Source organism: Carcharodon carcharias, chromosome 14, assembly GCF_017639515.1.
Source record: "Carcharodon carcharias isolate sCarCar2 chromosome 14, sCarCar2.pri, whole genome shotgun sequence".
NCBI classification, from domain to species: domain Eukaryota; kingdom Metazoa; phylum Chordata; class Chondrichthyes; order Lamniformes; family Lamnidae; genus Carcharodon; species Carcharodon carcharias.
The window spans coordinates 49,252,233-49,275,509 of NC_054480.1; the positions used below are offsets into that span (position 1 = coordinate 49,252,233).

At 49.2% G+C, this 23,277-nt stretch overlaps 1 protein-coding gene across 3 annotated transcripts in view; it reads left to right on the forward strand.

The window, feature by feature from the left end:
• Window positions 1-23,277, forward strand: part of rnf114 (ring finger protein 114) — a 29,344-nt gene that overhangs the window by 2,052 nt on the left and 4,015 nt on the right. The window contains exons 2-5 of one of the 3 annotated variants that reach the window (XM_041205047.1): window positions 8,525-8,707; window positions 10,587-10,737; window positions 11,572-11,678; window positions 14,966-15,080. In XM_041205047.1, coding sequence (XP_041060981.1) covers window positions 8,580-8,707; window positions 10,587-10,737; window positions 11,572-11,678; window positions 14,966-15,080 — 501 coding nt within the window. In that variant the 5' untranslated portion in view covers window positions 8,525-8,579. Of the gene's footprint in view, window positions 1-8,341; window positions 8,708-10,586; window positions 10,738-11,571; window positions 11,679-14,965; window positions 15,081-23,277 lie in introns of those variants that run through there. The other 2 variants (XM_041205050.1, XM_041205049.1) reach the window with 2 other exon arrangements.

A 23,277-nucleotide genomic window follows, 5' to 3' on the forward strand; every position in this document is an offset into this window, starting at 1 on the left:
CCCACCCACCCTTTCATCTTCCTCCCCCCCCCCCACCCTTTCATCTTCCTCCCCCCCCCCCACCCTTTCATCTTCCTCCCCCCCCCCCACCCTTTCATCTTCCTCCCCCCCCCCACCCTTTCATCTTCCTCCCCCCCCCCCACCCTTTCATCTTCCTCCCCCCCCCCCCACCCTTTCATCTTCCTCCCCCCCCCCACCCACCCACCCCTTCTTCTTCCTCCCCCCCCCCACCCTCCCCACCTCCCTTCTTCTTCCTCCCCCCCCCACCCACCCACCCCTTCTTCTTCCTCCCCCCCACCCACCCACCCCTTCTTCTTCCTCCCCCCCCCACCCACCCACCCCTTCTTCTTCCTCCCCCCCCCACCCTCCCACCCCTTCTTCTTCCTCCCCCCCCACCCACCCACCCACCCCTTCTTCTTCCTCCCCCCCCCACCCACCCACCCCTTCTTCTTCCTCCCCCCCCCACCCACCCACCCCTTCTTCTTCCTCCCCCCCCCACCCACCCACCCCTTCTTCTTCCTCCCCCCCCCACCCACCCACCCCTTCTTCTTCCTCCCCCCCCCACCCACCCACCCCTTCTTCTTCCTCCCCCCCCCACCCACCCACCCCTTCTTCTTCCTCCCCCCCCCCACCCACCCACCCCTTCTTCTTCCTCCCCCCCCCACCCACCCACCCCTTCTTCTTCCTCCCCCCCCACCCACCCACCCCTTCTTCTTCCTCCCCCCCCCACCCACCCACCCCTTCTTCTTCCTCCCCCCCCCACCCACCCACCCCTTCTTCTTCCTCCCCCCCCCACCCACCCACCCCTTCTTCTTCCTCCCCCCCCCACCCACCCACCCCTTCTTCTTCCTCCCCCCCCCACCCACCCACCCCTTCTTCTTCCTCCCCCCCCCACCCACCCACCCCTTCTTCTTCCTCCCCCCCCACCCACCCACCCCTTCTTCTTCCTCCCCCCCCACCCACCCACCCCTTCTTCTTCCTCCCCCCCCCACCCACCCACCCCTTCTTCTTCCTCCCCCCCCACCCACCCACCCCTTCTTCTTCCTCCCCCCCCACCCACCCACCCACCCCTTCTTCTTCCTCCCCCCCCCACCCACCCACCCACCCCTTCTTCTTCCTCCCCCCCCACCCACCCACCCACCCCTTCTTCTTCCTCCCCCCCCCACCCACCCACCCACCCCTTCTTCTTCCTCCCCCCCCACCCACCCACCCACCCCTTCTTCTTCCTCCCCCCCCCACCCACCCACCCCTTCTTCTTCCTCCCCCCCACCCACCCACCCACCCCTTCTTCTTCCTCCCCCCCCACCCACCCACCCACCCCTTCTTCTTCCTCCCCCCCACCCACCCACCCACCCCTTCTTCTTCCTCCCCCCCCACCCACCCACCCACCCCTTCTTCTTCCTCCCCCCCCCCACCCACCCACCCACCCCTTCTTCTTCCTCCCCCCCCACCCACCCACCCACCCCTTCTTCTTCCTCCCCCCCCACCCACCCACCCACCCCTTCTTCTTCTCCCCCCCCCACCCACCCACCCACCCCTTCTTCTTCCTCCCCCCCCACCCACCCACCCACCCCTTCTTCTTCCTCCCCCCCCACCCACCCACCCACCCCTTCTTCTTCCTCCCCCCCACCCACCCACCCACCCCTTCTTCTTCCTCCCCCCCCACCCACCCACCCACCCCTTCTTCTTCCTCCCCCCCCACCCACCCACCCACCCCTTCTTCTTCCTCCCCCCCCACCCACCCACCCACCCCTTCTTCTTCCTCCCCCCCACCCACCCACCCACCCCTTCTTCTTCCTCCCCCCCCACCCACCCACCCACCCCTTCTTCTTCCTCCCCCCCACCCACCCACCCACCCCTTCTTCTTCCTCCCCCCCCACCCACCCACCCACCCCTTCTTCTTCCTCCCCCCCCACCCACCCACCCACCCCTTCTTCTTCCTCCCCCCCCACCCACCCACCCACCCCTTCTTCTTCCTCCCCCCCCACCCACCCACCCACCCCTTCTTCTTCCTCCCCCCCCACCCACCCACCCACCCCTTCTTCTTCCTCCCCCCCCACCCACCCACCCCTTCTTCTTCCTCCCCCCCCACCCACCCACCCACCCCTTCTTCTTCCTCCCCCCCCACCCACCCACCCACCCCTTCTTCTTCCTCCCCCCCCCCCACCCACCCACCCCTTCTTCTTCCTCCCCCCCCCCACCCACCCACCCCTTCTTCTTCCTCCCCCCCCCCACCCACCCACCCACCCCTTCTTCTTCCTCCCCCCCCACCCCCACCCACCCACCCCTTCTTCTTCCTCCCCCCCCACCCACCCACCCCTTCTTCTTCCTCCCCCCCCACCCACCCACCCCTTCTTCTTCCTCCCCCCCCCCCCCACCCACCCCTTCTTCTTCCTCCCCCCCCCCCACCCACCCACCCCTTCTTCCTCCCCCCCCCACCCACCCACCCCTTCTTCTTCCTCCCCCCCCCACCCACCCACCCCTTCTTCTTCCTCCCCCCCCACCCCACCCACCCTTCTTCTTCCTCCCCCCCCCCACACACCCCTTCTTCTTCCTCCCCCCACCCCACACAACCCTTCTTCTTCCTCCCCCCCCCCACACACCCCTTCTTCATCCTCCCCCCCCCACACACCCCTTCTTCTTCCTCCCCCCCCACCCACCCACCCCTTCCTCTTCCTCCCCCCCCAACACACCCCTTCTTCTTCCTCCCCCCCCAACACACCCCTTCTTCTTCCTCCCCCCACCCCACACAACCCTTCTTCTTCCTCCCCCCCCCCCACACACCCCTTCTTCATCCTCCCCCCCCCACACACCCCTTCTTCTTCCTCCCCCCAACCCCCACCCCCCCCACCTCCTCCCCCACACCCCTTCCCCCTTCCTCCTCCCCCCCACCCCCTTACTCCATCCCCCACCCCTCCCCCCTTCCCATCCCCCTTCCGCCCTCGCCCCCCCTTCCGCCCTCGCCCCCCCTCCGCCCGTCTCCCTCCCCCCCCCTCCGCCCGTCTCCCTCCCCCCCCCCTCCGCCCGTCTCCCTCCCCCCCCCTCCGCCCGTCTCCCTCCCCCCCCCTCCGCCCGTCTCCCTCCCCCCCCCTCCGCCCGTCTCCCTCCCCCCCCTCCGCCCGTCTCCCTCCCCCCCCTCCGCCCGTCTCCCTCCCCCCCCCTCCGCCCGTCTCCCTCCCCCCCCCTCCGCCCGTCTCCCTCCCCCCCCCCTCCGCCCGTCTCCCTCCCCCCCCTCCGCCCGTCTCCCTCCCCCCCCCTCCGCCCGTCTCCCTCCCCCCCCCCTCCGCCCGCTCCCTCCCCCCCCCTCCGCCCGTCTCCCTCCCCCCCCCTCCGCCCGTCTCCCTCCCCCCCCCTCCCGCCCGTCTCCCTCCCCCCCCTCCGCCCGTCTCCCTCCCCCCCCCTCCGCCCGGCTCCCTCCCCCCCCCCTCCGCCCTCTCCCTCCCCCCCCTCCGCCCGTCTCCCTCCCCCCCCTCCGCCCGTCTCCCTCCCCCCCCTCCGCCCGTCTCCCTCCCCCCCCTCCGCCCGTCTCCCTCCCCCCCCTCCGCCCGTCTCCCTCCCCCCCCGCCCGTCTCCCTCCCCCCCCTCCGCCCGTCTCCCTCCCCCCCCCTCCGCCCGTCTCCCTCCCCCCCCCTCCGCCCGTCTCCCTCCCCCCCCTCCGCCCGTCTCCCTCCCCCCCCCTCCGCCCGTCTCCCTCCCCCCCCTCCGCCGTCTCCCTCCCCCCCCCGCCCGTCTCCCTCCCCCCCCTCCGCCCGTCTCCCTCCCCCTCTCCCTCCCCCTCTCCCTCCCCCTCACCCTCCCCTCCCCCTCCCCCTCTCCCTCCCCTCCCCCTCTCCCTCCCCCTCCCCCTCTCCCTCCCCTCCCCCTCTCCCTCCCCTCCCCCTCTCCCTCCCCTCCCCCTCCCCCTCCCTCCCCCTCCCTCCCCCTCCCTCCCCCCCTCCCTCCCTCTCTCCCCCTCCCCCTCCCTCCCCTCCCTCCCTCCCCCCTCCCCTCCCCCCTCCTCATCCCTCCCCCATCCCCCCCTTCCACCCTCCCTCCCATCCCCCCCTTCCACCCTCCCTCCCATCCCCCCCTTCCACCCTCCCCCCATTCCTCCCCCTCCTCCCTCCCCCTCCCCCCTCCTCCCTCCCCCTCCCCCCTCCTCCCTCCCCCTCCCCCCTCCTCCCTCCCCCCTCCCCCCTCCTCCTCCCCCCCTCCTCCTCCCCCCTCCTCCTCCCCCCTCCTCCTCCCCCCTCCTCCTCCCCCCTCCTCCTCCCTCCCCCTCCTCCTCCCTCCCCTCCTCCTCCCTCCCCCATCCCCCCCCCGTCCACCCCATCCCCCCCATCCACCCTCCCCCCCCTTCCACCCTCCCCCCCATCCCCCCCTTCCACCCTCTCCCCCCATCCCCCCCTTCCACCCTCTCCCCCCATCCCCCCCTTCCACCCTCTCCCCCCATCCCCCCCTTCCACCCTCTCCCCCCCATCCCCCCCTTCCACCCTCTCCCCCCCATCCCCCCCTTCCACCCTCTCCCCCCCCATCCCCCCCTTCCACCCATCCCCCCTTCCACCCATCCCCCCCTTCCACCCTCCCCCCCCTTCCACCCTCCCCCCCCATCCCCCCCTTCCACCCTCCCCCCCCATTCCCCCCTTCCACCCTCCCCCCCCCCATTCCCCCCTTCCACCCTCCCCCCTTCCACCCTCCCCCCCCATCACCCCCTTCCACCCATCCCCCCCTTCCACCCTCCCCCCCCATCCCCCCCTTCCACCCTCCCCCACCCCCCCTTCCTCCCTCCCCCCCCATCCCCCACTTCCACCCATCCCCCCCTTCCACCCTCACCCCCCCCTTCCACCCTCCCCCCCCCATCCCCCCCTTCCACCCTCCCCCCCCATCCCCCCCTTCCCCCCCTTCCACCCTCCCCCCCCCATCCCCCCCTTCCACCCTCCCCCCCCATCCCCCCCTTCCACCCTCCCCCCCCCATCCCCCCCTTCCACCCTCCCCCCCCCATCCCCCCCTTCCACCCTCCCCCCCCCATCCCCCCCTTCCACCCTCCCCCCCCATCCCCCCCTTCCACCCTCCCCCCCATCCCCCCTTCCACCCTCCCCCCCCATCCCCCCTTCCACCCTCCCCCCCCCATCTCCCCCCCTTCCACCCTCCCCCCCATCCCCCCCTTCCACCATCCCCCCCCATCCCCCCCTTCCACCCTCCCCCCCCCCATCTCCCCCCCTTCCACCCTCCCCCCCCATCCCCCCCCCTTCCACCCTCCCCCCCCATCCCCCCCCATCCCCCCCCTTCCACCCTCCCCCCCATCCCCCCCCCTTCCACCCTCCCCCCCATCCCCCCCCCCTTCCACCCTCCCCCCCATCCCCCCCCCTTCCACCCTCCCCCCCATCCCCCCCCTTCCACCCTCCCCCCCCATCCCCCCCTTCCACCCTCCCCCATCCCCCCCCTTCCACCCTCCCCCATCCCTCCCCTTCCACCCTCCCCATCCCCCCCCTTCCACCCTCCCCATCCCCCCCCTTCCACCCTCCCCCATCCCCCCCCCTTCCACCCTCCCCCATCCCCCCCCTTCCACCCTCCCCCATCCCCCCCCTTCCACCCTCCCCCCATCCCCCCCCTTCCACCCTCCCCCATCCCTCCCCTTCCACCCTCCCCATCCCCCCCCTTCCACCCTCCCCCATCCCCCCCCTTCCCACCCTCCCCCATCCCCCCCTTCCACCCTCCCCCCATCCCCCCCCTTCCACCCTCCCCCATCCCCCCCCTTCCACCCTCCCCCATCCCCCCCCTTCCACCCTCCCCCATCCCCCCCCTCCACCCTCCCCCATCCCCCCCCTTCCACCCTCCCCCATCCCCCCCCTTCCACCCTCCCCCATCCCCCCCCCTTCCACCCCTCCCCCATCCCCCCCCTTCCACCCTCCCCCCCCCCGTCCACCCTCCCCCCCCTTCCACCCTCCCCCCCTTCCACCTCCCCCCCTTCCACCCTCCCCCCCTTCCACCCTCCCCCCCCCCTTCCACCCTCCCCCCCTTCCACCCTCCCCCCCCTTCCACCCTCCCCCATCCCCCCCTTCCACCCTCCCCCATCCCCCCCCTTCCACCCTCCCCCATCCCCCCCCTTCCACCCTCCCCCATCCCCCCCCTTCCACCCTCCCCCATCCCCCCCCTTCCACCCTCCCCCACCCCCCCCCTTCCACCCTCCCCCATCCCCCCCCTTCCACCCTCCCCCATCCCCCCCATTCCGCCCTCCCCCCATCCCCCCCCTTCCGCCCTCCCCCCATCCCCCCCCTTCCGCCCTCCCCCCATCCCCCCCCTTCCACCCTCCCCCCATCCCCCCCCTTCCACCCTCCCCCATCCCCCCCCTTCCACCCTCCCCCATCCCCCCCCTTCCACCCTCCCCCATCCCCCCCCTTCCACCCTCCCCCATCCCCCCCCTTCCACCCTCCCCCATCCCCCCCCTTCCACCCTCCCCCATCCCCCCCCCTTCCACCCTCCCCCATCCCCCCCCTTCCACCCTCCCCCATCCCCCCCCTTCCACCCTCTCCCCCCCCTTCCACCCTCTCCCCCCCATCCACCCCCTTCCACCCTCCCCCCACCCCCCCATCCACCCCCTTCAACCCTCCCCCCACCCTCCCCCCATCCTCCCCCCCCTCCTCTGTCACCCCTTATATTTGGTTCATAAGTATGCAATGGGTATATGTCAGCATATTTGATTGAATGTATGCCCTCTGGCAGAAACTTCCAACCCTGACTACACATCATCTTCAACTCAGAGGACAGGTGACAATGATGCCTGCTGAGCAAAGGAAATTCAAATGTTTTTGCAGGCCTTGAAAGTAAGGCAGTGAATACTGCTCTAGGTTAAAAGGAATGATGTGCTTGTTGTATGTCTTCTGGTTCTGACATCTAATGATACTTTCTGTGGCTTTGCTTTTATTTTTTGACATTTTTCCTCGACATAACCTCGAACAACTTCTGTGTTAACATTTGCTGCTATGTTTTGGGTGTTTGTAGTTAATTTCTACTAAGGACAAACAACAGAAATAGGGCCTTTTACTTTGATGACAAGATCCTTGATTTGGTTCTGTAAGAAGTGGAGGAGAGGGTGTAGGACTTTGCATTTTACTGCTTCAGGCACTGAAAGGTAATGATCAACTGCAGGTGTTAACTGCTAAATAATTTGTTATTTACATTAAAACACAACAGAATTATAGATAGTTGCTTATGACCTTAGTACAACTCAATTATTTTTTTTTCTGCTCCTAGTGGCTGAGAGGTTAATTCTCTGTTGACATCCTTCTTTATTCTCTGCTTCTGGTCTCTCTTTTTGGCCATACTAGTACACTCAATCTTGCTGATGCAAAACAGTTTCTTAGTATTTTAAAATCTAGTCTAGTAGCTGTCTATATCTCTAACCTTGCCCTTACCTCTGCGAATGTGCATCGTCTTGAATACAGTTACTAACACCCGTTTCACTAACCACGTAGGCTGGAATTCTATGTTTTAGCGCTCACTAGCCTGTAATTTTCCACCCCTTACAGTGAATGGGATAAAAATTACAGGCTGGAAAATACAGAAATAGAAAAGCCATTTTTTTTCTCATGAGCTACTGAGCTGAGGAGAGAACGTGGTGGGTGATATGCAGCAAACAGTTAATATTCACATGCATCAAGAAGAAGACACATAATTGTGTGAAAAGGGGCTTCGAGCATTAATGGAAGAAAAAGTAGATAATTTGTGCGCTTAGTCTTGTGAAGTGAATGGGACCTAATGGGAGGTGGAATTTGGTTCAAGGAATTTTGGTTAAAATCAAAAGTGTAATAGAATCTTAATGACTGGGTTGTTTCTGAATTAAAATGAAAGAAAGCATCTGTGGTGTACTCCTGATAGTTGCCACATTTTGTGCAAAAGATAAAGTATCCACTAATTGTACTTGAATTATTGAAGAATTCAAATTAAACTTTTTTTTGTTGTCAGGAGTAACTATTGCTCCAGAGGCGACATTTGCAGGCCCCTTACGGCAGGCAAGTGTTGCATGTAGAGTCCGCAGCATAATGCTGAAGAACAAGGCCACTGGCATTAATAGTCCTGGAGCCAACAATCTCGTAAGCATTGGGTTGTACGTGATAGAGCAAAACCTAAAGAACATGTTTCAAGTCCGTGGCACATATCAAAAGGCAATTTTCTGTAAAGGAATGCTATAATTTAATTTATTCCCCCACTTTTTTTTCTTAAATTAGCTTCTAGATTATTAGTTGTACAATCCTGAGCGGACCAGACTGCGTTTTGTCAAAAAAGGCAGACATTGTCCACTGTCTTTGCGTCGGTTAAAAGCGATGCGGAATATGGTCAACGCCTTAATGTTAATATGTAAAAACACAAAGAGGAAGCTGGGAAGTTCCCCTGCAAGTTTAGATTGAATAAATATTGCACCGGGAGTGTTTACGTCTCCAAAGGCGATATAAGCAGACGTGGACTAAACGAGAGGCGATGCTGCCTCCTTTCGGCTGGTTAATTCTTACTCTACCATATTGGTACTTTCCTTTTCTCTGTTCAGGGTCTCCGCCTCCATTTGACGTTATCCATTTGCGGAAAAAGACACAACAGTAGAAATGGCGATGAACTACAAAGAGGACGCGTCACGTCGTAAAGAAACATCTGGAGATGACAAAGAAGCTTTAACTTGCCCTGTTTGCCTCGAAATTTATGAAAATCCCATGCGAGTCGAATGCAATCATGTGTAAGAAGGAATTTTTGTTCTGTTTTCGATTTTTTTAAAATCAAGTCAGAATCAGTCAAAGTTCTTTTACATTGATCGGATAATATCCGTCTTTTATTATGCAGCAAAGCTCATTTACAAAATGCTTGTTTTATTTTTAACAAAGATTTTTCGAATGAACACATTAAATCGGCCGTAGTGAGTCCGCATAATAGTCCCGGTTTCGTTTTTATGATGTACTGGGTTCGCGATGGATCTAGGGAATTGTAGTGCTTTGGTTCCTGCTCTAATTCAAAACATCAAACATAATATTGCGATTACTAGAATGCTAAAATAAATCTATAACTGCGCTGCAACCGGATAAAGCATTGCAGTTGAAAGTTATATGATTTAAGTGCATTGTGGTCTAAACATATCAAGAAACAAGTGTTTTACTGGGACCCATAAAAGGTCAACAGATTACTTAAACTGCCATTTTTGATTGCTTATAAGGTCCCAGTGTGACCCTGAAAACTCGTGACTATAAATTATATTTTACATTGTATGGATGAATTTTCATAAAATTGCATTGTCATGTTTCATTTTTCAACCAACGCTGTGCACGACCTCAAAGTCTGTTCGTTCTCCAAAACTCCTTACAAGGAGTCTTTTAAGACTAACTTTGAATGACTCACCCTCGGTTGCTTTTACTTCCCTCTTACATCTCTGCCTTGGCATGTTTTACTATGTTAAAGATGCAGTGTTGCTTATTGTTCCTCAACCATTGCATTACAAACACATCAATGTTGACCAATAATCCCATTAACATGAACTTGGTCTGTCTAGGGGATAGGAGATGTTTGTCTGTGATGTCATAACACACACCATAGTGCAATGTTGTGACTGCCATATTTTGTATGCGCACGATAACGAACATACTATGGCCATTTCTGGAGTAGTTTTAATTTTACTGCTATAACCTTTATGGTTTACAAAATACTCAACCCTTTTGGATCCTCTCTTGTTCACTTCCCCATTACCTACTCAGCACTCACTCACTTTCAAAGTCTCTCCCCACCTCTGCAACATGCATGCCCTCCTCCCTTGTGCTCTCTCCGCTTCCCCTTCACCACATTTTCTTCCCAATCTCACCTTCTGTCCCTTTCTTGCATCCCCAACACCTTTCCTGCCTTCCTCGCCCATCTTCTGCTTTCAACACCTGCCTCCTCTCTTTTCCACCTGCGCATGTGCAATCACTTAAGTGTTCTTTTTGTTTCTCTCTCCCCCCCCGCCATGTGTTGCTGCTGCCTTTCCCAACAATCTTTTCCTCTCTCTTCTTCTATTTCCCTCATTGCCTGATGATCATTTTTAACATGCAATTCTAAATAACAGCTTATAATTATAAAGAACATATCACACACCCAGAGATCTCTTGAGTCCTTTACTGCATAGAGGATGGTAAGAGGACACCCACTGTGCCACAAAAACATTTCCATACCATACCTTGTATAGGACAATTGCCTAGGCTGTCTTACCTTTGGAAGAGACCTCTTTTGTGCTTCAGTTATGCTGTTGAAAACCAGAGAAAACTAGTAGCAAAGTCCATTTGTAGTTCCAGCCACTGTTGTGGAAAAGCTTTGATTTGGGGCTCACAAGATTAGGTCTCAAAAATATCAGTATCCCCTTTATACAATTTGTGCAATCCACAGTTCCTTTATAAGTTGCTGATTTGTAGATAATTTTAGATATTTGGAATACTAGTATCTTTTTTAACCATATGACTGTAAAATATCAAGTTATTAAAACATTGATTTTTAACTTCCATAATTTCATTACTTTTAATGGCAATGTTGAAGAACTGATTCTGTCACCTTGCATCAACTATTTGAGCTCAATAATTTGTAAACTTGTTTTTAATTAGATTTTGCAACAATTGCCTGTTCGCGTTACAGAAGCCAAAAAAGCCAATTTGTGCAGTGTGTCGTTCTCCTCTGAAAGGTCCAACTAGAGCTATTGAAATTGAGAGGAAATTAGAAGTAACTCCAGCAAGCTGCAGTGGTTGTGGAACTCAGGTAAGTTCTACTTACTAGGGTGATAAGAGCATTTAAGAGTCAACCACATTGCTGCGGATCTGGAGTCACATGTAGGCCAGACCAGGTAAGGACAGCAGCTTTCCTTCCCTGAAGGACATTAGTGAACCAGACAGATTTTTATGACAAACAACAATGGTTTAATGGTCACATCAGACTTTTAATTTTGAATTTTATCCCACCACGGCAAATGGTGAAAGTTTCGAACCCAGGTCCCCAGAGTATTGCCCTGGGTCTCTAGACTACTAGTCAGTGACAATACCACTATGCCATCGCCTCCCCATAGACCAAAAAGATCATATACAGCAGGATATGTCAGTCTGAGGAGGAGAGATGGGGAGATGGTGGTTCAGTGGTAATGTTACTGGATTAGTAATTCAGAGGGCTTGGCTAAAGCTCTGAGGACATAGGTTCCACCATGACAGCAGGTGGAATTTAAATTCAATTATTAAAAGTTTGGGATGTAAAGCTAGCCTGCGTAAACACCCACCTGGTACATTAATATCCATCAGGGAAGGAAATCTGCCATACTTACCTGGTTTCACCTACATGTGACTCCAGACCCTCAGTAATGTGGCTGATGCTTAACTGCCATCTGCAATGGTCAAGCAAGCCATTGAGTAATCCAAGGGCGAGGTAATTATGATGAGCAACAAATGCTGGCTTGCCAGTGACACCCGCATCCCATGAAAGAATAAAAAAAAATACAAGGTTTACATTGCATCTGATTTGAAGCTGTTGCTGAGAGCCTGCAATTTTATTCTGTTTTCTGCCTGTTTGTAACTACTGTAACTTTTTCAAATTATCCTAATCCAGGTTTATATGAAAAAGTTGCGTTCCCATAATGCAACATGTGCAAAATACCAAGAGTTTATTTCTGAAGGTGTGAAAGCATCCATGAAGGATCAGCATCCCAGCCTTAGGTGACTATATTTTAAGTATTTTTCACTCCTTGTAACTAAGTTACAGCTATTAAATTGCATTATTTGTTTTCTTTTCCAGAGATGATCCTTTGATGGAGACTTAAATATGTGAATGCAATGCTTTTTGTATTGTACTTTGCATTTGCTGTTTGGATGTTGGGCAGACAGTTTTCATTAGTCGAGGGTGCCTGCTGTTGCTGCTGTTCTCGTTGCAGAACAAATATATATAGTATGAGTCATGGAAGCGTTTTAAAGGCTTGACTCAAGGTAAAACAAGTATTGAGTTGAGTTAATGTTTCAGTCGATGACCTTCCATCAAAACTGGAAAACTTTAGAGCTGTAACAGATTTTAAACAAGTATAGAGGCAGGGAAAGGAGGGAAGGTGGCGAGGGCAGGGTGAGAATAAAAAGGAGGGTCTGTGCTAGAGTGGAAAGCAAGAAGGATTAGATAATAAAAGGAAATGGTAATGGGACAAGTAAAGAAACAAATGTGGGTTTAGAGAAGATGGAAATAGCAGAATCATTACCAACAACTGCTGACTGAAGAAATGGGGACAGAGTTTATGAACTGAAGTTCTTGAGCTCAGTGTAGACAGTTGTTGTAAAGTGCCTAACCAAAAGCTTGAGGAACAGTAACACACCTTTTGGTTGGACACTTTACAACCTTCAGTCTCAATATTGCATTGAACACAGGAGGCCGTTTTGCTCACTGAATCAATGATAGTTCTCCTATTAAGCTATCTCTTATCCCTTTTCCTTGCTATTTCCCAATATCCTTTTTTATTTGCAGATTCAATTTTCTATTTTAAATTGTGCTGTAGTTTCTGCCTGCTATCCATTTTCTAATAACCCTCTGTGATTTCCATTACCATTGTGTCTACAGCCCTGTTACTTAATTGCCTGTGAGACCTAGAGGTGGCGCTGTAATAGGAGTTTCCACATTTGGAGCACTCCATTTCATGTTTCTCAATCACTAAAGCCTGTAGGCTAGTGCGAGAGTAGGAAACGGATGATAGTAAACTGGAAACCCATTTTACGTTTCTCCCAAATTTTATTTTCATGGACTCACCATCGCACAAAGTCAAAATTTACTCTGCGTCTGCAGTTGCTCTTTAAAAAGCTTTGTGTAAGTCTGCATATTGTTCTAAGCTTTGGCCACCGAGTGCTGCTGTGAAACAAAGAGTTCTGAGCTTTTTCTTCACTTCTGATGCTATCTTTGTTTTAAAACTGCTTAGCCAGGAAAATTTTAATCATACCCTTCATCTTAACTCTTAAAAATGTTTTCAGGTTTACTTTAGATGTATCTTTTCCCCAGCTCTTTAGGGCAAATGAGAATACTGCACTGCCTCACCTTCCATTTTCCTAAACATTATTGCTGAACATTCTGCTCCTCTTAGATATTCCATTTTCCTATGCAACTCTGGCTAGTCTACCTTATCTCTTTTTGCCTCATTTACTGTTATCTCCCCCCAGCCTCTTCTCTTTTCACTCTGCTTACCCTACCTCCTCATTGCACACACTGTCAACTTATTGCTCTCTAGGTTACGGAACTGCATTCTTCCATCACCTTGATCAAATTATTTCTACCCCTTAACTGTATTTGAGTTTAGAATTCTGTTTGGTCATGTGGAATGGACATTTGGCCATTCCCTGAGGTGTGTACAGGCCATGCTGCCTGCTAACTGGAATGGCCTAACTAGGGTTGAGCTTGTTGATTTAGCCTTGGGAGCAACAAAGCTGAGATGAGGAAGTATTATGGAAAGTTTTGTGAATTAACGGATTCTTCTGTGTGTTAATTATGTGATTTTTAGGAACACAGTGGGTTAGTGAAGACTTAACATTAATTAATGGCATAAAGTAGTTTTTAAATAGATAAACTAACTCATGCTATATAGTGTCCTGAATATGAACCTAAATGAGTTCAACAAGGTTCTTTGATTGAAAGTTGGGCAGAGCTATTGCAGCCAAATCCAGCCTTTTTTCACTTGACATCCATATATCTGGCAGGGATCAATAGCAGTTAAAAGTGATACAGGCTGATTACACTAGCACCCCTCCACTCACCCCCTCCCCAATTCAGAGTGTTATGATATGGCAGGTGGTATTCACTGGGCTGACCAAATCCCAAAGGGAAACTTGGTCAGACTATCACAATGGTTTTGCAATTTGTATTTATTACAAGAAGGTATGTGTACTGAAGTCAGAAGTAAAGATTCCACAACCACTTTTGGAGATTTTAAATATTAAATTAAAACATTTATTAACAAAAGAAAACTTAAACACAAGATTACTGTTACACAGTTAAGTTTAGTCTTATAACATTTCCCAAAAGATTTCTACTTAACTAGACCCACAGATAAACACACTTTTCCAGGCAACAACCCCTATAGATTCTGAATCTGTAAAATATCCAGTAATATTACCGCAAGGCACCCACTGTTGCTGTAAGGGAGGTATTTCATAAGCTTCTCTCACCCTCCCACTCGACAATGGAATTCCAAGGCTTGTAACAAAACCTAGCTTTCTAGAACAACCAGACACTTCTCTGGAGTAGCCAGAGGCTGCTTCCTTCACAAGGCTTTGCTCATACAGCACACTCTTCAAGATCACATGGCCACTCACACACATACAGCTTTCACTCTTCCCTTAAATACATTTATTCCCTTTCATCTTTACCCATTGTTCGTAACTGTCTTTTGAAAGTTACCTTTCCCAGAATCCAAAAAATCTTTCATGTTGTCTTTATGGCCACTACCTTCGGGGAGAAATAAACTTAATAACTTTGCTTTATTTATTTATTTTTGATCTTTGCCAGTTGTAAAACATCCTTTGATTTCTCTTTAACATTCAACAGCTAAAAATTCAACTCCTCATTCATCTCCTAATGCAAATTCCTATTCAGGTTTTATTTACTTGTACCCCGTCTTAGCTTGTCCATTTCCACTTCAAAATGTCTGCTTTTACACCTAACCCCTTTGATGATTTAAACCTTCTGTTCTGACTGGCTTCAGTCTAATTAAATTAGTTTCTCTCACATACAATAAACACACAGCCCCCACAATCCTGCTTCACAGTATCCCACAGTGATATTGGAAAAAATGATATTTTCTTTACATGAGCATAAAGATAATTGTAGCATCCCAGCTGTGGCACCACTTGTGGTCTGTCCAGAATTAGTTGATCTTAAGTTAAACCTTTGCTGTCCTTTACTGAAGGTCTTTCAATTATGTAAATAGTAAAAGAAGACATATTCCAGAGTGTTACATTGTGCCTCAATTGTTTTTCAGCAGTGTCCCCAATCGCTTTACTTTTACCTGTCCTTTCTGCAATGCAAGGAACTTGGACCAAGATGGCCTGGTGGAACATTGCATTACAAGCCATACAGGAGAATATGGAAGAATGGTAAGATTTAAAAAGAATGCTGCATTGCATTACAAGCCATACGGGAGAATGTGGAAGGATGGTAAGATTTAAAAAGAATGCTATAATGTGGAGCAGGTCAATCTAAATAATCCATGATCCTAACAGTACCAATTTATTGCAAAATATGGTTGACAGACTATTATTGCAGAGGCAATGTAACTAATCCAGTTCTATCCTTGCAATCTCTCCAGATGTCACTAGTCTGTTATTAAGATAGGGAAGTCCTAGCCTTATATTTATTTCACCCACTCAAAGGAAAGGAATACTGAGCCCAACTGTAATGTCTCTACCATTTCCCCAGCCAAGATCAGCTAACACTGCATGGATCAAAGATCAAACATGAGAGCATCCTGTTCTTGTGCTATGGTACTATTCTTTGCAATGTACTTACCCTCAGCCATCAGATTATGATATTGAATTATGAAATTTTTTAATACATACTTCAAAATCTGGGGATAGTTTTACAAGGTAAATTCTGAACTGTTAAGTTGTTGAATAAACTAGCAGAGTTTTAAGACTAGATGTAATCTGTATCTTAGTCTAGTTATTCAAGAGGTCTTCATGAGGTTGTTAATTCTAAAGACTAATTTAGTTAATTTTTGGACAAATTCTTGGAATAATTGACTTGTGAATATCTACTGTTACTTGTTCAAATTATAGGAATAACTTTTATTTTTTGTGCACAGAATAATTAATTGTCCAAATATACAGATAGTTGCCGAGGCTGATCATGATAGCAGCAGTACTGTATGCGCTATCCTGTACCTAATATCTGTATGATCCAAATTGGCAATTTGATTCTGATTTTTAAAAAATCTAATGTGACCAAGATGTATTCACGTATTAGTATTAATAATCTTTGCACTTACTCCAAAAGACCAGGTCAAATACTTGTTAAGACCAAAAGATGTAGAAGCAGAAGTAGACCATTAAGTTCGAGTCTGTTCTGCCATTCAATGAGATCATGGCTGATCTCCTAATCCTCAACTCCACTTTCTTGATTTTTCCCCATAACTCTTGATTCCCTTACTGATTAAAAATCTGTCTATCTCAGCCTTGAATATACTTAACGACCCAGCCTCTACAGCCCTCCGTGGTAGAGAAATCCACAGATTCACAACCTCTGGGAGAAGAAATTCCTCCTCATCCCTGTCATAAATGACCCCTTACTTGGAAATTATGCCCTCTGGTCCTAGACTCTCCCACAAGGGGAAACAACTTCTCAGCATCTGCCCTGTCAAGCCCCGTAAGAACCTTATGTTTCAATAAGGTTGCCTCTCATCCTTCTAAACTCCAATGAGTACAGGTCCAACTGACTCAACCTCTCTTCGTAAGAAAATCTCTCCATCCCCGGGACTTCTCCAATGCCCGTATATCTTTCCCTAGATAAAGGGACCAAAACTGTTCAGTGTTCTAGGTGTGGTCTAACTGCTGCCTTACATAATTTTAGCAAGGCTTCCCTATTTTTATACTCCATTCGCTTTGAAGTAAAGGCCAACATTCCATTTGCCTTCCCAATTACCTGTTGAATTTGTATGTTAGATTTTTGTGATTCATGCACAATCACCTCCAAATCCCTCTGTGCTGCAGCTTTCTGCAGTCTTTCTCCATTTAAATAATATTCAGCTCCTCTATTCTTCCTGCCAAAGTACATAACCTCACATTTTCCCACATTATATTCCATCTGCCAAGTTTTTTTGCCCAATCACTTAACTTGTCTTTGTCCCCCTGTGGACTCTGTGTCATCCTCACTGCTTGCCTTCCCATGTATTTTTTGTGTCATCTGCAAACTTGGCAATAGTAAATTTACTTCCCTCATCCAAGTCATTAATGTATTATAAATAATTGTGGCCCCAGCACTGATCCCTGTGGCACTCCACTAGTTACAGGTTGCCATCCTGAAAATGCCCCCCTTACCCCAATTCTCTGTCTGCTATTAGTTAGCCAATCCTCTATCCATGCTAATATACTACCCCCAGCACCATGGGCTCTTACCTTTATTAAGTAGCCTTATGTGTGGTACCTTATCGAATGCCTTTTGGAAATCCAAATATAATGGTTCCACTTTATCTATCCTGCTTGTTACCTCCTCAAAGAATTCTAATAAATTTATCAGGCATGATTTCACCTTCATGAAGCCATGCTGACTCTGCTTGATTATATCATGCATTTCTAAATGCTCTGCTATTACACCCTTTAGAATAGACTTCAACATTTTCCCAGTGACAGGTGTTAAGTTACCTGTTTTTTGGTCTCCCTCCCTTTTTGAAGAAGGGTGTTACATTGGCAGTTTTCCAATCCTCTGGGACTTTTGCAGAATCTAAGGATACTTGGAAGATTACTAGCAGTGCATCCACTATCTCTGTAGCTACTTCCTTTAATATCCGAGAATACAACCCATCAGGTTCAGGGGACTTATCGGTCTTTAGCCCCATTAGTTTCCCTAGCACTTTTTCTCTAGTGATAGTTATAGTATTTAATTCCTCTCTTTCCTCCGCCCTCCCCCCCAACCTTTTGCCTCTTAATTATTTAGTATTTTTGGAATGCTATTAGTGTCTTCTACTGTGAAGACTGATGCAAAGTTATTCAACTCCTGTACCATTTCCTGGTTCCCCATTATTATTTCCCCAGCCTCACTCTCTAAGGGGCCGATGTTCACTTTTGCCTCTCTCTTCCTTTTTATATATTTAAAGCAGCTCTTACTACATTGTAGTTTAAGAATTTACCTTAAAACCCAGCTGCAGCTGACATTCTAGTGTGGTAAATAGTATTTTTCTACATTGCATAATAACCATCCATGTGCTGTTTTAGTTTGTCGTGTGGAATTGTTCTGAGACTAGTGCTAATTGCTTCACTTAGACTCTGAACTGTAACAGTCCTCAGTACTGTTATGCTTCAAGTGCCAATCAAAGATAGAGGTACAACACTATTATGACAATTTTCTGAGCATTGTTCCCTTCAAATGTAAAGCTCCACTGGGATCAAAAGAGAACTGAATCGACCCATTTCATCCTATTGGTCTATGCTGGATTTGAATATATCCAAAAGTTGTCAAGGCTATAATTTCAATTGTGCCATCTTGTTAAATGTTATTTTCCTATTCTATTAAGCAGTCAGTCATATTTTAGTTTGCAAATATTGGAAGTGCAAACACCAAAATTATCTCAAACATTGATGCTCTGAAGGGAAATCCTTAGAACGACTGGACCGACCAGCTATATAAGTAGATTATTTTCAGATATGCAGCATTTATAAACATAAAAGAATAGTCAGAAGAAGGTTGTGGCCAATTTAGGACCAACAAGGAGATCTTGTAGAGACAGAATGCATGGCTGAGTTCCTAGTGCTTTGTATCTGTCTTCACTAAAGGAGAGGCTGCAGTCATTGTTACAGTAAAGGAGCAGGTGATGGAGAAATTAAGTGAGGTAAAAATAGATAAAGAAGAGGTACTTAAAAAGTTGGTAGCGCTCAAAGTAGAAAGTGGCTCAGACCAGATGGAATGGAACCTAGGTTGCTGAGAGGTGGAAACTTATGGCCACAGGCTTCCAATCTTCCTTAGAGGAAGTGGTGCGAGAGGACAAGAGGATTGCACATGTTCAAAGGGGAGATTAGATAAACCCAGCAGCTACAAACAAGTCTGTTTAAAGTCAGTGATAGGGAAACTTTTTCAGAGACATTAATCACCAGGCACCTGTCATGGCAGAGCTGGATATTGATCTCTCAGTGGAGGAGCTTCGCAAAGCTGCTTGCCATGGGCAAAGCTCCAGGTGCTAATGTTATATCATCTGAACTCATCATTCACGAGAAACCAGCACTCCTGCAGCATCTCCACAATCATCTTGTCTCTGCTGGAGGGAGGGGGCTGTGCCCAGGATATGTGTGATGCAAAGATTGTGTCCCTGTATAAGAAGAAAGGTGAACACAGTGATTGCAACGACTATTGAGGCATCACCCTGCTGAGCATCATGGGTAAAGTATTTGCCTGTGTTGCCCTTGCCAGACTGCAGATCTTAGCTGAATGCATCTATCCCGAATCCTAGTGTGGCTTCAGAACTAGAAGATTTACAATTGACGTAATCTCAGTTCAGCAGCTGCAAGAGAAATGCCGTAAACAAAGCCAATATATTTCCTTCATTGATCTCGCCAACCACGTGTGCAAGGCGCTCAATTTAAGCTGCTGCAGAAAATTGGTTCCTTGCCAATGGCGGATATTAACACTGACAGCTGGGAGACAGTTGCTGATGGCTATGATCTCTGGAGGCTGACTGTTTGGAAGGGCATTAGAAGAAATGAGAAGTTCAGCTGGCTGAGAAGAGGCCAGCAAATTGTGCACTTTAGCCAACTGTCTTCCTTTGCCGAAAATGCAACAGAGACTGCCATGCCAGAGTGGGGCTCCTGAGCCATACCAGGCACTGCTCAATGCAGAGTTGACCACGGTGGCGCAAATTATTGTCTTACAAGATGGAAGGATGCCACAAAATACAGGACAAAATTAATTGGCATTTGGAAAAATATGGGTTAACAAATACAAACCAGTGTGGATTTTTGAAGACCAGTCTTATTTGGCTAACTTGATTGAGTTCCTTGAAGTAATGGAGAGGGTTGATGTTGTTGAAGGTGTTTGGCAAAGTACCACGTAATAGACTTGTTAACAAAATTGAAGGATTAAAAGGACAATGGCTGTGTGAATGTTGAATTGGTTAAGGGCTAGAAAGTTAAGGGTAATAATGAACAGGCTGGAGAGAAGTGTGTAGTAGTGTCCCCCAAGTGCCTGTGTTATAACCAATGTTCTTTTTTTGATATAATAATGACCTGGATTTGGGTATACAGAGCATAATTTTAAAGTTTGCAGGTTACATGAAATTGGAAATATAGATAGATAGTGACAGACTAATGAGCTAGGCAGGACATGGTGGATGAAATTGAACACCAGAGGTATGAAGGGATTAATTTTAGTAGAAAGAATGAGGATAGGCAATATAACCTAACTATGACAGTTTTAAAGCAGGTGCAGAAACCGAGCCCTGGAGGTGAATATGTGCAAATCTTTGAAAAGGCCATTTAAAAAGACATTTGAGATCTTTAGCTTTACAAATAGAGGTATAGAGTACAAAAAGCAAGGAAGTTGTGCTAAACCTTTGTAAAACACTGGTCAGGATGTAACTTGAAGTACTATGTCCACTTTTGGGCACCATGCTTTTTAGAAAAGATATCAAGGCCTTAGGGTGCAGAGGAGATATATTAGAATAGTACCAGCAATGTAAGAGTTCTATTGTTTGGACAGATGAAAGAAACTGGGGTTGCTATCCTGAGAGCAGAGAAGCTTAAGGGGAGATTTGAAAGCGGTGTTAAGATCATGAATTATTTTGATAGAGTAAATAAGGAGAAATGGTTTCCAGCAGCAGAACAAATGGAAAGCAGAAGGCAGAATTAAGGTAATTGGTAGAACAAGTAGAGGTGAGATGAGAGGGAAAAATATTTAAGCAACAAGCTGTTGTAATTTGAATGCATTTCCTGAAAGCTGGTGGAGGTAGATTCAATAGTATTCAAAAAGCAATTGGATAATTATTTGAAATTTTGCAGAACTATGCGGAAAAATGAGGGGAGTGAGACTAATTAGCTAGCTCTTTCAAAGTGCTGGCAGAGGTAAGATGGATCGAATGGTCATGTCCTTTTATGCCATTTCAGTCTGTAATTCTATATTGGTTTGCATCTCGTTCACTTATGACTTCATGGTTTGCTTGGAATTTGCCTTTCTGTACTAGAATACTGCTTCGGTTTGTAATGTTGAAGTAATCTATTCTAAATTAAAGGTTAAGATTGTGGAACATCCAAATAGCCTTTCAGTCAATTGATGCTAATGCAATTCCAGCGTATTTAATTTGAGCATTCAAAATGGCAAGTTTGTTGCTCTTTCTGTGCTCCTTACTCTTCTTGCATTCTACTTCTTCTACAATCTCTGCATTAAAATTGAAATCTAATGGTGGTGTAATCCTTCTGAATATTTATGATGTTTAATATCTTTGGATCCATCAAGTTGTTACACATGGAAGTAATTATATTTTGCGTTAATGTGTGACTTGCAAGGAGTTGTAGTAAATGTGATGAACTATTGTTCGATAAAGTGCTTGTAAGAAAAGTTAAAGCCCATGGAATAAAATAGATAGTGATGGTACGGATATGAAGTTGGCTGAGTAACAGGAAACAGAGTAGTGGTGAACAGTTGTTTTTTAGACTGGAGGAAGGTATTCAGTGCAATTTCCCAGGGGTTGGTACTGGAACCACTGTTTTTCTTGATATAGATTAATAGCCTAAACTTAGTTTGCAGGGCACAATTTCAAAATTTTCAGATGACACAAAGCTTGGAAGTATTGTGAAACTGTGAGGAGGATAGTGATCAACTTCAAGGGGACATAGACTGGTAGAATGGGCAGACATGTGACAGATGAAAATGAATGCAAAGAATTATGAGGTGATACATTTTGGTAGGAAGAATGGAGAGAGGCAATATAAAATCAAGGATACAATTCTAAGATATGGTGAAGGAGCAGAGGGACAAGGGCATATATGTATACAAATTATTGAAGGTGGCAGAGCAAGTTGAGAAAATGGTCACAAAAATCTCAAAAGGAACCCTGGGTTTTACAAATAGAGGCATCGAGTACAAAAGCAAGGAAGTAATGGGGAACATTTATAAAACGTTAATTCGGCCTCAACTGGTGTATTGTGTCCAATGCTGAACATGACACTTCAGGAAGGATGTAAAGGGATTGAAGAGGGTGCAGAAAATATCTACAAGAATCATTCCAGGGATGAGGGACTTCAGTTATGTGGAGAAGCTGGGGCTATTCTCCTATTAAAGAGGAGATTTGATTGAGGTGTTCAAAATCATGAGCGGTCTGGACGGAATAGAAAGCAATTGACAGAAGGGTGAAGAACCAGGGAACAGCAATTTACAGTGTGGCAAAAAAAGGCGATATGAGGAAAATCTTTTTCGCACAGCATGTGTTTAGGATCTGGAATGCACCGCCTGAGAGTTTGGTGGAGGCTGAGTCATAATAAAAACACTGTGGGTGTGCCTACACCAGATGGACTGCAGTAGTTCAAGATGACTCACCACCACCTTAAGTGCAATTAGGGCAATAAATGCTGGACTTACCAGTGACACTCCATCACAAGAATGATATTTTAAAAAATGGTGGCTTTCAAAAAAGGATCTTGGATAATGTACCTGAAGGGAAAAAGTGCAGAACTACCAGAAAAGGGTGGGGCATGGGTCTAGCTGAGCTGCTCTTGCAGAGATCTGGCACTGACTGCCCTCTGTTGGTGGTGTAACCATTCAGGATTCTAATTCTTGGTATATTGTTTACATATCAAGTTAAAGGGTGTAAACCATTAAATTGACCCTCATTTTGAAGCTAATATCCTTATTAATTTGTATATTTTATATTTCATAGAATAAACAGTTTATGATGTGCTTGAATCTTCAAAAACTCCCAAACCCACCAGAAGTTTGGATACATCTCTCACCTTCAGCACTTGGCTAAATCCTCACACTCTCTTTGTGCATGCTCTGGAGTGGAATAAACTGCCTCACTCAAATTCAAGTAAAGTTTTGAGTGCATTCCCAGGTTCATAGCCCTGAATTTCCTGCTGGGAGATCTCCCCCACCTACTCTCCCCAGCTCCCCTTCACCCAGCAGTTGCACTGGATCTCTTTCATCCATCTAATGTTTGCAAAACAAATCATTGGAAAGAGATAGAATCAGAGGCAGAGAGTTCCTAAAGCAGAAGTTCTCTTTCTGAGCTTCAGTCAAGATCCAGTGTTAAAGTGGCATCTGGGCTGCTGAGTTAGTGGAGATGTTCTGAGCTCACAGGGGCGAGTTGTAGATCAGCTTCCCCACCCACTTGTTTCGGGGAATGTTATTGTCATTGGGGAGTAAGGCTGGGGCTCCAGTAACATAAAACCAGAATATCCATGGGCATGAGACAGACAGACAGGAAGCAGGGATTCATCTTAGCTGTGACTAACTGCCACATTCTCTAATGAGGTGTCGCCCCACTGAACCAACAAACCATGTTTGGGCATTGGGAACAGATAGGGTAGATAGAAACTATTTCTGTTGGTTGGGAAATTCAGGAGTAGGGGGCATGGGCCCGGCTGTAGTTGTTAAGAC